Here is a 15,494-nt window from a genome sequence, read left to right as displayed (position 1 = left end):
GTTTTGAAGGCGTGCTATTCGTGTTTGACCCCAGTTCTGATTTCGTGGGTTCTCTGATGGGGCTTCGAGTGGTGTTGTCGACGAGCCATCGTAACTGCTTGGTGGTGATCTGCACGCTATTGTCTCCATGGCGCGGGATCCTCCTTTTGCAAATGGTGCGAGAAACGATTGACGGTTCGAAGTTCATTGAAAATGGTTTGTCGTTGTGTTGGAGTGGTTGGGAGCGCTCAGGAACTCACATCGAGATCCGCCATCGGTCCGCCGTACGTACGCCGTTGGGGCAACTCGGTGGATAACGAATTATATCAAGAGCCGCGACTCCGATTTGGGGGCGACCGCATTTCTTTCTCGTTTCCCTATTTACGGTCGGTCATCTGACTGCAGTGTGGTTTCAGATCACGGGGCTTTGAGTGGCTTCAAACAATTCATAAACCGTGGCGCTCTATCCCGGTCGCAGGGTTTCACAATTGGCAGAACGGGTGGCGCGGTGGTCACTGATACTACCAGCCCCGCCAGCCAGAAAATAGCATCTGGGCTTCAGCTTTATGATACGATCATTCATGGTGGTGCTCGAAAGCTTGCGAGGTCCTTCTGAGGCACAATTTGTGATTTGCTGCCAGTCATTAACCGATTGGTGGCCATCAGGAATGGAGAGTTCCACATACAATGCACTTGTGTATTCAGGCCATAGGCACACAATTTTAGGCCCTACAAAGAGTTTTCGAGATTAGTGTCAGGCAAGGCAAGGGGAACAAGGCACATACCCTAGTCCCGCTTTTGCACTGTTGAAAATGAAGGCGGGTCTTGATAGTGAAGGGGTCAACTCGATTGGGCAGCCGCAACATTTCGAATAAACGGGAGTTTTGTCAAATGGCCCGAATTTCTTCTCGTTGGCTTTCTCAGTTCAAACAGGACAACGAGATGATACATACCCGGATGGTCAATAAAGCGTACCTTCGCGCGGTATTGTCAGAGGTACTGACTGACTCTCATGAGTTGACGAGGTGCTCTGTCTGTGTCAGCATAATGGAAGAGTCAAGAGGTGATTAATAGTGGAAGGAGAACTCATCACCAGTCCGCTGATAGTGTCTTGCAATGTCAAGTCCGAAGGACTAGAGCAAAGGACCGGGGAAGGAGAGAGTATTTATAGGCATCTCGACTTGTCCTGTCACCCACATGGTTGTTAGCACCAGTTTGACTTCTACTAGCCGTGGCAACCGTTATGATAATTGTGCGGGTAGCTGCCAAATCCGAGGCCCGTTGAAAACCATAATATTCGTTAATATGTGTGACATTTAGAATGCCAACTTGAGACTGTGACCGGAGAAGCCAAGGTCATGTAGTGTAGAACAGCCGTGATGGGTTTATGGACATGGCATCGTTTAAAAAAGCGTTGATTGACGAATAATAGGTCAAGACCTCGAAATGCGTCTACGATTGGACTATGATCAATGAAATGATCGGAACTTCGGGGATTACCCGGTTCTTTCTGTCCACAGTTCAAAGTTGACCCAACAATTACGTTTTCAAGCACCGAGAAATAACCCCTAATGATTACTTGAACCTATAGGCGTGGACATTTCGGCCTGCCAGCACAAACAAAGGCCCTCGCTTTACTGTGGACCCAACGCTAAACTCATCACCGACGCCAGAAAAAGCCAAGCGTAGCTAACACAAGGTTGCGGACCTATTTTAGAAAATCTGTCGGCCCGCATTCCACTACGTAAATAGCTATCAGTGATGCGTATAACCGTTGAAGCTGGTGAACAACAGTGGCGAAGTATTTCCAGTTAATGCATTGGTCAAAATGGAATCAACTAATACTGTAATGCCATCCAAGCGGCCTACCAAATGTCCCAGGAATTTTCTTCTCGCCAGGCATTTCACAACCTTTATTTGCACTTTTCAACGTTCATTTCAACGACTGTTGAAGGCGATTCACCCTAAACATCTTCAATATATGAGGCAATTACCAATATGAATCCAAGGGGGCGCCCCGCCTAGATCGACACACGCCATGGTTCGAAGTGGGGCGCTTTGTGTGCAAACTCTAAAAAGTATACAACGGCTGTTGAATCACCTCAACTGGCAGCAAAAACAAGTGTTTCCTGGGAGGAAAAACACTGCTTTTGAAATCCTCGGTGATTATTGGGCGGCTGGAACAGTCTCCAGTCGAACGAATTAGGAACGACTTGGGGATCCACACCTGCTGCATTACGTAATGTGGCTTAGCCGCCGCCAGGGTCGGTTTCCCCCTCGTGTAGCGAAGTCCCTCGATCGCCGCTTCAAGGATTCGGCCATTGTCTCGATTGCCGTCTTCGCATAAGAACAGCCAAGTATCTGCTTTGGTGTTTCTAATGAGCGAAGAGCCTTCTTGACCTGAATTAAACTCCGTTTCTACGCTCTCGTTATTGCCTGGTCGGTTCGGGTTGGTGACTTTCAAACAAAAGCCACCCCGCCATGTCGCTTCCAGATCTTCCCCCAGAGTTGATCTTGGAAATTGGGAGGTTTCTGGAGACAGAATATGATATCTATCGGGCGGCTCAGATCAATCGCAAATTCTATTCCCTTCTCAATCCATATCTCTATCGAATCAACGCTCGCAGCTCTCGTCCAGCATTAATATGTGTTGTGATACCTGGCACTTGCTGCTCAGGAATGAAGCCGCAACATCGGAAATAATTCCTGCTCTATGTATAGGAAGAACCAAGTTGATTTCCAATCAACTTGGACTTCATGCTGTATATATAGCCTCATGTACTTCCTCAAGAAGAAGAATTAAGCTTCCTTTTGTATCTACAATAGGTTATAAGCCCGAGTGCAACCACTCGGGTGCCGTCTCTACCCACACCGAGACCCATTCAATTCTTTAACTTGTGATTATATATTACCCCGCTTCCTCAATATCATGTCGGCTCTCGTCCAGGACTCCCCTGACCGAGCCATCACAGCTATTAAGCCTCTAATAGGAAGCGATAACTACGCTACCTAGAAGCGCCTCATGACTTCCTACTTAAAAGCCAGGCAGGTCTAGGATGTGGTATCGGGCGACCTCCAGCGTCCAGATTGCCAGTTTAAATATGCCAAGCTAATCACGGCGGATATCACTCCGCTTGTGGAGCCCCACCTTAATAGGGCGGTGCGGCAGAGGGCCATCGAAGCACGCCTCGAAGTAGAGGTCCAAGCTTTCGAGCGTCATAAGGAATAGTCGCGGCGCGAAGCCGAGGCCTACTATATCATCTTCCGGTATCTATCGCCTAATATTAGTGTGCACGTCGCGGGACTAGAGATATCCCGGGAGCTCTAGAATGAGCTAGAAGAACGATATCGGCGAATGGAGCTAGCTACGTTTTGCGAGCTGTTCGCCTAGCTTCGCGAAACCACGGCCGCCCGATGCGCCAGCACACGGGAATTTATCGATCGTGTGCGGTTACTAGTACACCGGCTGAATGCCATTACTCCGGGATCCATCGGTGACCGAACACACATCGCGATTCTATTAACCCAAATCGGACCGGAATACGTCCTCGTCGTGGATACCATCCAGAACGACAAGGACCCGGTCAATCCAACGACGATTGGAAACCGTCTCGCCAACGCCGAGTAGACGGTGTAGCGAAAGGACGCTGCTACGGTCCCGCACGGAGTATCAGGACCCTTAAATAACGCCTCTATCAATACGGTGCAGAAGACCGCAAAGAAATACACCTACTATAAGAAGCGCGGCTATATAGCCGTGGACTGCTGGAAGAAACAGCGCGAACAGCAACCACTAAGGGACCATACCCTAAAGACGGAAAGGAGTGTTTCTAGCTCACCAAGACATAATTTGTAAACCATACTAGTAAGCCAGAGGGAAGAACGGTAGGGCCCGCCGACTTCCAAGAGACCGCGGATCAATATCGTGAGGGCGAGGGTGACGACCCTTTATACCCACGCGCCGGCTTCCTCCTCTCGGTAGATCCTAGATTCGGCCGCCACCAGCCATATCTGTTAGGATCAGAGCTACTTTATTAGCTTACGGCCGTACCGTGAGATATTAGACACAGCGGGCGATCCAGTAGAAGCCGAAGGGATTAGTACGGTGAAGCTCACGCTCCGGGGGAAGTCCAGCTACCCCCTAGTGTTAAAGAACGTATATTTCGCGCCACGCATCGGGATAAACCTGATTAGCGTGCCGAAGCTATTACGCGACCGCTACTCGGTGGTGGCGCACCTACAGAACGTCTTTATGTAGCGCCGAGGACGAACCGTGGGGACCGCCTACTATACGGAGGAAGATCTGTTAATCCTACGGTGCCATATGAGCCTAAGATCCCGAGAGCGAGTCTAACTAGCGAGGGCACCGACAAACCGTGGGTATACAGATCCCCTAGAACCGTAGGCGGTGGTTATAGATGTCGACGACCCTTAGGAGTTAAGTAGCGTAGGATACGCATCGCCAACCTCTAAACTCGGTGGTGAAGCTCGGATACTCGAAGAAGATACGTGCACAGGAGTGAACCAGGCCTCCGAAGCATTATGGCACGCTCGGATAGGACATCTGAACCGGGGTGACTTAAGGGTGGTCCTCCGGCAGACCGGCACTCCGTACCGACCGCTAACGTATAGCGAACTGCTAGCAACGCCACAGTGTCTAGCGTATATGTCGGGCAAGTAGTATCAGAAGAGGAACTCCCGTGCAAGACGGCCACGTCTGCACTCGTCAAGAATCTTTGAAATGATCTATTCGGATATTATGGAAATGCTAGTTACTAAAGATAGCTCTAGGTACGTGATCACCTTTACTAACGATTATTCGCGCGGCTCCTAGGCCTATGCCATGAGATAGAAATATAAAGCGCTGCAGAAGTTTCGACAATTCGAGGCCTAGGTGCACCGACAGTTCGGCGCCTAGATCAAAAGGTTCCTTACCGATAATAGGAGAGAATACTTGCCGATCGGAACACACCTCGAGTCCTAGGGAGTTGAGTTTGACACGTCGCCGCCATACTACAAAGGGCAGAACGGGCTAGCGGAACGCACGAATCGCACTATCCGGGAGCGGATTAATACGCTCCTGTCCGATACGAAACTTTCTCCTTCCTAGTGGACCGAGCTCTTAGACACGGTAGTCTATCTTAAGCTACGCGCGCTAGCATTAATCCTATAGAAGAAGACACCGTATAAAGTCATCTACGGGAAGCCACCTAAGCTATTACATCTACGACGGATCGGCTCCCGCGTATAGGTATTGATCCCTAAAGAGTATCGGGCGAAGATCGGACCACGATCGTCTGAGTGCCGACTGCTCGGGTACTACGAACCTAATTAGTATAAGCTTTATGAAGTACACTCTAGAAGGACTATCTTTTCCCGTGATATCGAGTTCGATGAAAGGACCCCTATAGTGCCTAGACATTGACATCTCCCATGGGACTAGTAAAAATTTAGTCCCACTCCCACGGGACCATGACCTTAGTCCCATCAATCCCACGGGACAAAGTCTCTTAGTTCGCCCATGGGAGTCCCGTGGGACTCCCATGAGTCCCGCCAAGCTCATATTTTTGCATAATTTTCCCGAATAGGATGGATAAAATGATGATTCATCCGAATTTTCACTGTTATTAAACAGTGTTTTGGTATACTACTTTAACATCTCCCTAAACTCAGCTATATTCCTAGGAAATTTTATGAAATCTAATTGTATATAGCTAATTAGGTATTAGAAATTAAAGATTCCTATCTTTTTTAAAATAATTCAATCACTGGATGGTTATTTTAGAAGATATAGCGGTAGATGAAGTATATGGAGTAGGAAATATATATTCTATGCAAGTACCGCAGCACCATCCCTAACGAGATCTCTTTGTTTAATACGAATGCTGCTCTATTTAAAAAAAGCTAGCTAATTAGAAGTGTTTATAGTTGTATACGCTATCTAATCTCCATCTTATATTCAAAACTAGTAGGTATGTAATATAAGAGGGTGCAGAAATAGCAGTTTGAAATATAGGTGAAATATTTTTTATCTAATTTGAAAGTCGGGGGGCGTGGTCTGACCGAAAATCGATGGGACTACAAGGTCCCATGGGATTTCCCATGGAAGTATGGGAGTTTCCCACGGGATTAACCAATCGGAAGAGTGCCTACTATGGGTCTCCTTATCAACCATGATAGATCAACTGCATCTTTCAGCTGAATTCACCCTGGTTATTATTGAATTCCTCCGGTCGCAACTACCAATTCGCCATAAGGTAAGTCCTTTCTCTTTCGATTCCCCTAGCTACACACTCTACTCTTCTTCAACTATGTCTCAATTCAGCCAATTTTCTGACGCTGGGCCTTCCTCTCTCTATCAGAGTGATCCTATAGACCCCCTTACCGATATCGAATTAGATGATAGCTCTTTCATAGCAGGGAGCTCATCTTATCAACGAACTCAATATCCTACGCTATCCTCTGAGTTTATACCTCCTCTTGCTCTTCCTTCTACCCTTGAGCGGTTTGGTTCTGATCGGAAGAAGTCCTGGGTAAAATATACCGAAATGAATAAAAACGACTTTGTGATCTGGTGGTTACAGACTGAGGCTGCGACAACGACAGGATCACGTCAAAAGAAGATGCGATGGGATACAAAGCACTCCGCTGAGATCTGGCAGCATTTTGACCAAGTGGCCAACTATATCACCGGCGAGGCAATGGTTATGTGCCGAAGATGTGGAAAAACCATTCCACACCCAGGGCGAACTGCGAACGGGACTAATTCTATGAATCGCCACTTCATGGCTGGAACATGCATTCAAGCTGCAAATAATACAGCAAGGCAGAAGACACTACACCAATCAATCGAATATATGGTAATACAAACATTCCACTAGTTAACTCCAGTAAACTAATAATCTACTCTTCTAATCTAGGCCGAAAACACATCACGTTCGAAGCCATCTTTCAGTGAGGAGCAATGGAAACGATGTCAGGTCAGATTTATCACTAAATCAAACCTTCCTTTTCAAATCCTTGCGCATGAAGGCCTTGCAGACCTTATATCAATGGCTCGGCTAGCCACGTCAAACCCTACACTCCTTACCCCTCGAACTGCTCGACGTCGTCTTCGAAAGATCGTGCAAGAAGATCAGCATCGTATCCTATCAGACCTCCCACCAAATGCGAAGCTTTCAATTGCTCTTGATTGTTGGACATCTCCCTTTCAACAGGCCTTTATGGCAATTACTGGTTACTTCCTCGACCAAAACTGGAAGTACCGGGAGATCCTTCTTGGCTTTGAACCCTTACATGGAAAGCACTCCGGTGTTAATCTAAGCCAGGTTCTATTCGACTGTCTACAAGAGCATCAGATTATAGATCGGGTGCTTGCTGTTACGACTGATAACGCATCGAATAACGACACTCTAGTTGGTAGCATACAGACGTCAATGCAAGCCCTAGATCTTCCAAACCATATACCAATTGTCCGAATTCCTTGCTTAGCGCATGTTATCCAACTCAGCCTAAAGGATCTCCTCACGATGATGAAGCTCAACCCAAAGAACGATGGCATAGATCGGCAGTGGTCAGCTGAACAGGATACGTCCCTGAAACACCTTCGAAAGCGAGGTATTATCTATACTCTTGCAAAAGTAAGTCTTACCTTATATCTATCAGTTGATCTTATCTTATAGAGATCTATCTACTTATTAATATTAGGTCCGTGGCCTAGCTATAGGTGTCAACGCTAGTTCTCAGCGCCGAGAAGCGTTTTTGAACCTTCAAAGTAAAGAACCAAAGCTTCTCCCTATCCAGGATGTCAAAACGCGGTGGAATTCAACATTCCTTATGCTTCAGCGCGCTAAGCGGCTCTCAAAGGCGTATGATGAGTACTGCAGTGAGCATAACTATCCTCAGTTTAAACTAAACACGGAAGAGTGGCGGCAAGTTGACTACCTTCTTTGTATCACTCAACCCTTTCATCAGTGGACCACGGCTATCTCTAAGATCAAAGATGTTACAATCCATCAGATCTTTAGAATCTACAACAAGCTGTTTGACCATTTTGACTTTTCCATCAGCCAACTGAAGCGGAAACGGGTTCCTTGGAAGGCAACTATGCGTGGGGCGCTCGAAGCAGGCCGTCAAAAGCTCTCTGACTATTATAGCCAGACTGACGCTCATGGTAATCTCTATGCAATTGGCACTATCCTTGCGCCGCGGTACAAGCTGCAATTCTTCTCGAAGCGTGAATGGTCCGATAACAACTACCAATGGCGTAAGACCTACCGAGGCTACATGGAAAAATACCTCGAGCCCTACCAACAGCGCCAAAAGGAGACAGAGCAGTCACAGTTCAGCCGACCCTCTACCCAGCAGAAGGATGATATTGAACTGCTCTTGGATGATGATAACCCTTCCGAGCCCTCTCAGTCCCAAGAGAAACGGACTGGCCCTGTATTTGACGATGAGCTTACACATTATCTTAATAGTGGTATATTTCTTCCATTCGAATATCCGCTGATTTTTCATTCTAACGTTTCTTTAATAGGCACATTGAACAAGAATCCCTATGACTTCTGGCGGGAGCATGAGCATCAATATCCTACACTCGCAAGCATGGCACGCGATGTATTTACTATCCCTGCTAGCGGGGCTGGTGTGGAGCGTCTTTTTAACTCTGCTCGCGACGTGTGCCACTATCGACGGGGTCGTCTTAGCGAGACCGCTTTACAAGACCTTATGATGTATCGCTGTATCTCCGAATTTGATCTTGATACAACAGATCTTACAGGTGAATCCGATAAGGAGGAAGAGCCTACCGCCGAAGAGAGACAGCAAGCAGCGCTACGAAGAGAGGCAAAACTAGGCCAGTTTACCCCGGTTCCAATCAGTGACAATGAAGAGGATGAGGATGAAGACGAAGATGAAGACGAAGATGAAGATGAAGCTGAAGGTGAAGATGAGAGTGAAGATAAGATATATAAGGTAAACTCCGTTCCTTTCGACGCCTATATACCATCCGCTACATCCCAACGTAGCCAGCGAGCTCTGGGAAGGAGACGAAAGAGTGTGGATTCCTATGGGGAAGAAGATAAGACTGAACCTCAACTACCCCCTTTGCCACAGGATAAGGAGGGCTACAGTCAAATGCGGACGTCTGGAAGGACAAGGAAACGTCCAAGAAATTTAGATGACTACGACGTAACATACGAATAAACTTACATTTCCTATCTTTTATTGAATCTCTATCGAGGATCTATAGAGCTATCTAGAGTAATATAGTAAGTGCAATACTTAAAAATACTAGGAAAAGCGCACAATTTATGCAAGTGGCAGGATTTTAACTGTTTGCACTGTTTACAGTCCCGTGGGAAGTCCCATACTCCCATAGGAGTCCCACGGCCCTTCTAGTCCCGCCCATGGGACTAAAGCTTAGTCCCAACTCCCGTCCATGGCGGGAAGTCCCAGGTCCCACGGTGGGAGTCCCGTGGGAGATGTCAATGTCTAATAGTGCCACTTATCGAGGGGGAAACAGGTAACGACCTCCCGGATAACGCTCCTCTATTACCTATCTTTCCTAAACCAATACTACCTCTATCTAGTAGGCCACCTACGCCGCCGCTATCTCCTAATAAACTAGAGAACGCTACTCCTTATAAGCGAGTTAATAACGTGCCGTCTGATTCTGAACCGGTTAATGTTCCCTCACCAGTCAATCTAATCCAGCACGAAACAGAGGCCACACAGGACCTTGGTTATTCTTTGTATAGCCGAAGACGAAGACCTTCTAGGCGTCTCTTAGAGTCTCTAGGTAAGGTGTATACAACAGGGACATCGAATGTAACTGTCGCAAAAGACGTGGATCCTCTGACCTTCCACGAAGCTATGTCAGGACCTAATCAGCTAGAATAGTGGGCTACGATCTAGAAAGAATACGCTTCTCTTCTCGAGTATAGTATATAGGAGAAAGTTCCACGAAATAAAGTTCCCCCCGGGGATCGGATTATTGGCTGTAAGTGGGTATTCAAGACGAAGACTAATAGAATCCGGAAAGCGCGATTAGTGATCAAAGGCTACCGACAGAAATATAGCATCGACTATCACGAAACGTTCGCGGCCGTGTCCCGAATAGATTCGGTCCGTAGTATCGTTGCGAGTGCCGTGCTACGTAGATAGAAACTCCACTAATTCGATGCCGTCACTGCCTTCCTCCACGGTGATATCGACTCGTTAATCTATATAGAGCTGCCCGAGGGCTTTGAGGAAGACGGATACGTTTGCCGCCTTCGACGCTCCTTGTACGGACTGAAGCAGGCACCACGGATTTAGTACCAATACGTCTACCGTGTCCTAGTAGCTCACGGATTTACTATAGCCTAATCCGATAATTATGTCTTCTATAAGCCTAACTATATCGTTTGCGTGTACGTTAACGACTTTCTGGTCGTAGCCGCGGACGACGCCGAGATCCAGTAGCTTCGAAGGGCCTTAGAATCGGAGTTCAAACTAAACGATCTAGGAAAGCCGCGTTTATTCCTAGGAATTCAGTTTGACTTCCACGCGGACGGATCGATTTCGATTCACTAACATCAATATATCCAAAAGGTCCTCTCTGACTTTTGCATAGAGACCTATCAACCGAAGTCTACACCGATAGCTCCGAAAGTTCTCCTAAATAACGTTCCCGACGGGAGCGATCTAGATAAAGATACGAAGGCTCGGTTCGGGACCGTAATCGGGTCACTAATATATCTTATAGTCGGTACGCGCCCTAACATCGCGTTTACGCTTAGGACGTTGAGTCGTTTCATATCCCGACCGCAGTCGTATCATCAAGCCGCACTGCAGAGACTGCTACGCTATATCAAGGCCACTCAATTCTATCGCATCATATACCGTAGCGGGCAGTTAATCGGATACACCGATACCGACTTTAGTGGCTCGGTCGTCACTAATGGTGTATACTCCACGTCCGGCTATATATTCAAACTTACGGGAGCACCAGTTTCCTGGTCGTCTAAAAGATAGGGGGAAGTAGCGACGTCCACGACTCACGCCGAGTATATTAGCTAATATAATACTATCCTTTACCTATAATAGCTCCGCACGTTCCTAGCAGAGACCGACCTATTTCGATCGCCGGTGACTAACATCATAGCTAACAACCAATCCGCCATTACTCTCTCCCGTAATCCTGAGTTTCACAAACGGACGAAGTATTTCAACGTGAAGTTCCATTACTAGCGAGCTATTCTGAATTCAGGAGAGATTAGTCTCGAATATATTCTAACCGAGGAATAAGCAGCTAATAGACTCACCAAGCCTTTAGGGCCTTCTCTATTTATTAAGTTCTGTAAGCTTTTGGGAATCTGCACTAAAGAACACATAAAGGAAGATGTGTAACAGGGATAGCGCTCTTTCCACTATTTCTCCTCTTCGAGGTTTTGAGTGGTTTTACCGAGGCCTAACCGATATACATATATTTAGTATCGCCTCGCTAGTAAGGCGATCCTAAGGGGGAATATTGTGATACCTAGCACTTGCTGCTTAGGAATGAAGCCGCAACATCGGAAATAATTCCTGCTCTATGTATAGGAAGAACCAAGTTGATTTCTAATCAACTTAGACTTCATGCTGTATATATAGCCTTATGTACTTCCTCAAGAAGAAGAATTAAGCTTCCTTTTGTATCTACAACAATGTTGCCTAAGGCCGATTTGCGTAGAAAAAGAAGGCCGAGTCTAGCGAATATATAGGCAAGTCCGTGATTGTAAATTCAATTGCAAGAGTCTTGGCCTGTCATTGCTAAGCATAGAAACGATATCCGGAATTTGTCTGCGCTCCCAGTAAAGATCACCTTTGTCATATTTGGTCGAAAACAGCCAGTCGCTTCAGGTTCATCACGTGACACTCACATAACTGGCTTAGATTCTGCGGAAGACAAGTCGAATTCAAGATTCAAAAAATCGACAGGTAGTTTTTTGTACGATTAAAAAATTGAGGATATTTTATCATAAGTGATATCGCTACTACATGGAAGAACGTTGTGGGTGGGGGTGGAGAGCCATGAGAAAGAAGTGATTATGGACCGGGATCCGATCTCGTAGAGGAATTTGAGGAAACTAAACTTAGGTCAAACCCGAATAGCGTACAACATCCTCTATAGCAGACTTCACGGCATTCTACGTATTAATAACCTGCTTAGCATCCAGAACATTTAGACTTTATAGGTCAGACACTGCCATCGGCGCTATCGTTAACTATAACCTCCGAATCATTGGTTTCTCTTCTATCTTTCTATAACGCATAGCCCTTCATATGAAGAAGGCCGGCTTCTTTGCTCGAAACCGATAATATACAATACCGCTATATATCTTAACTCGCTCCGAGCTATAGCTTTATAGCAGTCTAAATCCTGGCCCCTCTCCACGGCTCTGGGTCTGCCACACCAAGTTCCTGCCAAATACGCCTTATGACATGTCCCTAGAGATAGGAAACCCAGATACGCCATATAGGTCCTTTCTCCATTTATCGTAGATGCCTCAAGTATATCCTCCAAAGTATAGTACTCTAAGGGTACTCCGAAATTTCGTATAGGAGTACTAGGACTAACCTAGTATAGAGACTAGGAGGCAATCGCTTCCTAAATTAACAGCCTACCCGTTATCTTTTTTATAGCATAAGTAGAAGATTAAGTTCCAAATTAAGGCTAAATAAATAAAGACTATAGGTTAGCCTAGGAGTAACTAGAAAGCCCTTATGTCCTAGCTTTATAATAAATAAATATACCTTTCTAAATTCAGCTTTAGAAGAGATCCTACTATAAAGTATATAAAAGTTGTGGCATTAAGCCTTGTTTTCATAAAGGGATCCCTAGGGCATTCTCGTGCCATGAAACGCTTAATAACCGAGCAGTATGATAATCCCCGGAGTTAGGAAACGAGCTCATCGATGTAGATTCTGGGGTTGATGAATTTTTATCTAAAAACAGGGCTTACATTCGCAAGAGGAGCAATCTTAGAATGTTAGGGTGATGAAGCAGAGATAGGTGAAGTAGTGAAGTGGTGAAGTGGTGAAGTGGTGAAGTAGTGAAGTGGTGAAGTAGTGAAGTGGTGAAGTGGTGAAGTAGTGAAGTGCGATGTAGCCGTAGGAAATTTAAGCCCGCGGATACAGGATATAGGTTTTTCTCCGGTGCTATCTCCTAAATATACCAGAAAGGACGAGAATTCCAAAAATTGATTGCTTTTGTTAATAAACAAAAACGCAACCCACAAGACTTTAGCTCCTTAAACCTGAATTTTCTAATAGGTGCTAGTTAGGGATTAGCCTCAACTATCATTCATTACGTTGGAAATAGATCAGGAGTATAGGACCTAGAATACCCGCAGGTAAACATAATTTAATATTAACTTTTATCCAAGGAGGCTTTGCTATTGATAAGGATCGTAGCCGAAAACTGTATCTTTAAGAAAGGGAATTCCCGGCGGGCATTCATCCGATTCATTTAACTGATCCCTTCACGAGGATAATACTTTCAATTACTATGGGTTTATATATCGTTTACTCCACTTCCAGCTTTTCTTAGGTTATTAAAGTAACATTATTACCAGGGACACTATCGCAGGCGGCCAGACTACCACTAATCAAGTTATTAGGCATCAGAATCTTACGTCAAGCCCTACCTTAGGTTTTGAAAGCCAGGGAATTCCGCTCACGCTAATATTGCCTACATTCCCTTTGCCGCTTCCCTCGGAGACATTAACAACGCCTCCGTTTAGCTCTTATTCTATCCAAACCGTGACCTCTATCCTACTTTAAGGATCTGGAAATGCAGAGTCGCCTACCATCGGTCTTACTCTACTTTTAATTTTTTCTTTTTATCTTCATTACTGCTTCAAGAATCTTCTGTTTTATTAAAACATAATAGATTTTATTTGGTGTTTTAAGAAGGTTAGCAAGCGACGTTTCTTAGCTTATATAAGCAATAGCTATCAGGATACAGAGGGATCAACCAGCCACTATTTACCTAGAAGCTAGTCTTCATCAATATAAGTTTTTTATAATAAACATATAGCGGCTTACGGGCGTATAGATCAGAAACATCAATATTTAGAACCTCACAGAAGTAGACACACGAAACCCTAAGAATTACGGTTATTATATCTCCTCTACTAAGCTACGATCCTCATAAATTACAATCTTGCCTCTTTCACGTAAAGATCGTATCCGACCATAATACGCCTTGCGATTATTAAATAGCCAATAACAAGAAATCAAGGATAAATAAGTGTCTTTTATGCATGAAGCTTAAAGAAGATGTAATAGGAAAGCAGATAGGTAGAGCAATTTTTAAGCAGTCTCGATTACCTACTAGATGAATCCTTAGGGAGAAACATCGTAAGTTAGACACCATCAACTAAACTAAGCCACTTTTATCAAACTTTAATCCATTAGCACTAAAAAACTTCAACGTAAACGAGATTTTCAATAATCAACAATTTATACACCTTTTCTTCATCAAAAACTTAGAGAACCTCATATCGTTAAGTACTTAATAGTACCAACGTCGTAGAAATTAAAAAAAGATCCCTACCTTTCAACCCAGAATAGAAGAGACGATCGATCAAATCTTGATACCAGCTTCTTAAGCAAGAGGCGGATATATAAAGGGTTTATGAATTATTCTTACTTCATTCTCATTAACCACTTCACTATAAGACATAGCGATGAAAGAATATATAAACGCCGGCGGATAATATTTCTAGACGAATCAGAATTTCTCTATAACGATGGTAATAGCTCTCCTACACGGGAGATCCCACTAAACGGTCCCCAAGATAACCCACTTCTTGATCATTATGTTTCTACAGGCAGCAAGAGAGGTTAGCCTAATACTTTAATCAAGGAGTATAAAACGGATCTATAGGAAAGCTTTAAGCTAATCGCTAAGATATCGTAAAATCGGTCGATGTTTTTAAGTCGAAGCAGGGCGCTAAAGCATCGACTTATTTATATTAAGCAGCTAGATAAAGAAGCGTCCTCGCTTATCACTCTTAATCTCTTAAGAAAGCTATACTATTATAGCTTCTTAATCCTGCAAGAATCCTATCACTATACTAATTCGGTTTTCTTTGTTTAGGAACCGGTGGAGGTCTCGATCAGCCAGATTATGGCTAGCAAATATATGATCACCGTAAGTAAAATTATTGTAATTATCAGACCAGTACGTTATAAATAGTATAAGTTAGTCTATCTTCTCGCCTAACAAGTTATAGATCATTAATAGTATTTATCATTTACTATAATATGGCAGAGCCCTTACCTACCTAACTCCCGACACGGTTTTTGTGACGCAGTCTAGCAACGTCAAGATCGGTACGTTTCAAATAATAAAACTGGCCTATCAAAATAATAACAATCTGTAGGAGGGGTAGAGAAAAGCTATTAAATTACGACCTCGGAAATAAATCCTACTACATAGAAAGTATATGCCTTAGCAGATATCGTTACGCGCCTAATAGCAA

General features: G+C 44.7%; 1 protein-coding gene across 1 annotated transcript; it reads left to right on the top strand.

Moving 5' to 3' along the window:
* Positions 1-6,290: 6,290 nt before the first annotated feature.
* N7496_010635 (uncharacterized protein) lies at positions 6,291-9,186 on the top strand (the record flags this gene model as incomplete). Its single annotated transcript, XM_056703548.1, has 3 exons — positions 6,291-6,839; positions 6,900-7,619; positions 7,687-9,186. 3 exons carry the CDS (start codon positions 6,291-6,293, stop codon positions 9,184-9,186), a joined length of 2,769 nt encoding a protein of 922 aa, XP_056552548.1.
* Between the last annotated feature and the right edge of the window lie 6,308 nt (positions 9,187-15,494).

Source organism: Penicillium cataractarum (genome assembly GCF_028827025.1).
Source record: "Penicillium cataractarum strain IBT 29864 chromosome Unknown utg000008l, whole genome shotgun sequence".
Lineage (NCBI taxonomy): Eukaryota > Fungi > Ascomycota > Eurotiomycetes > Eurotiales > Aspergillaceae > Penicillium > Penicillium cataractarum.
The sequence above is the reverse complement of the archived record's forward strand: the minus strand, read 5'-3'. Positions and strand labels throughout refer to the sequence as shown.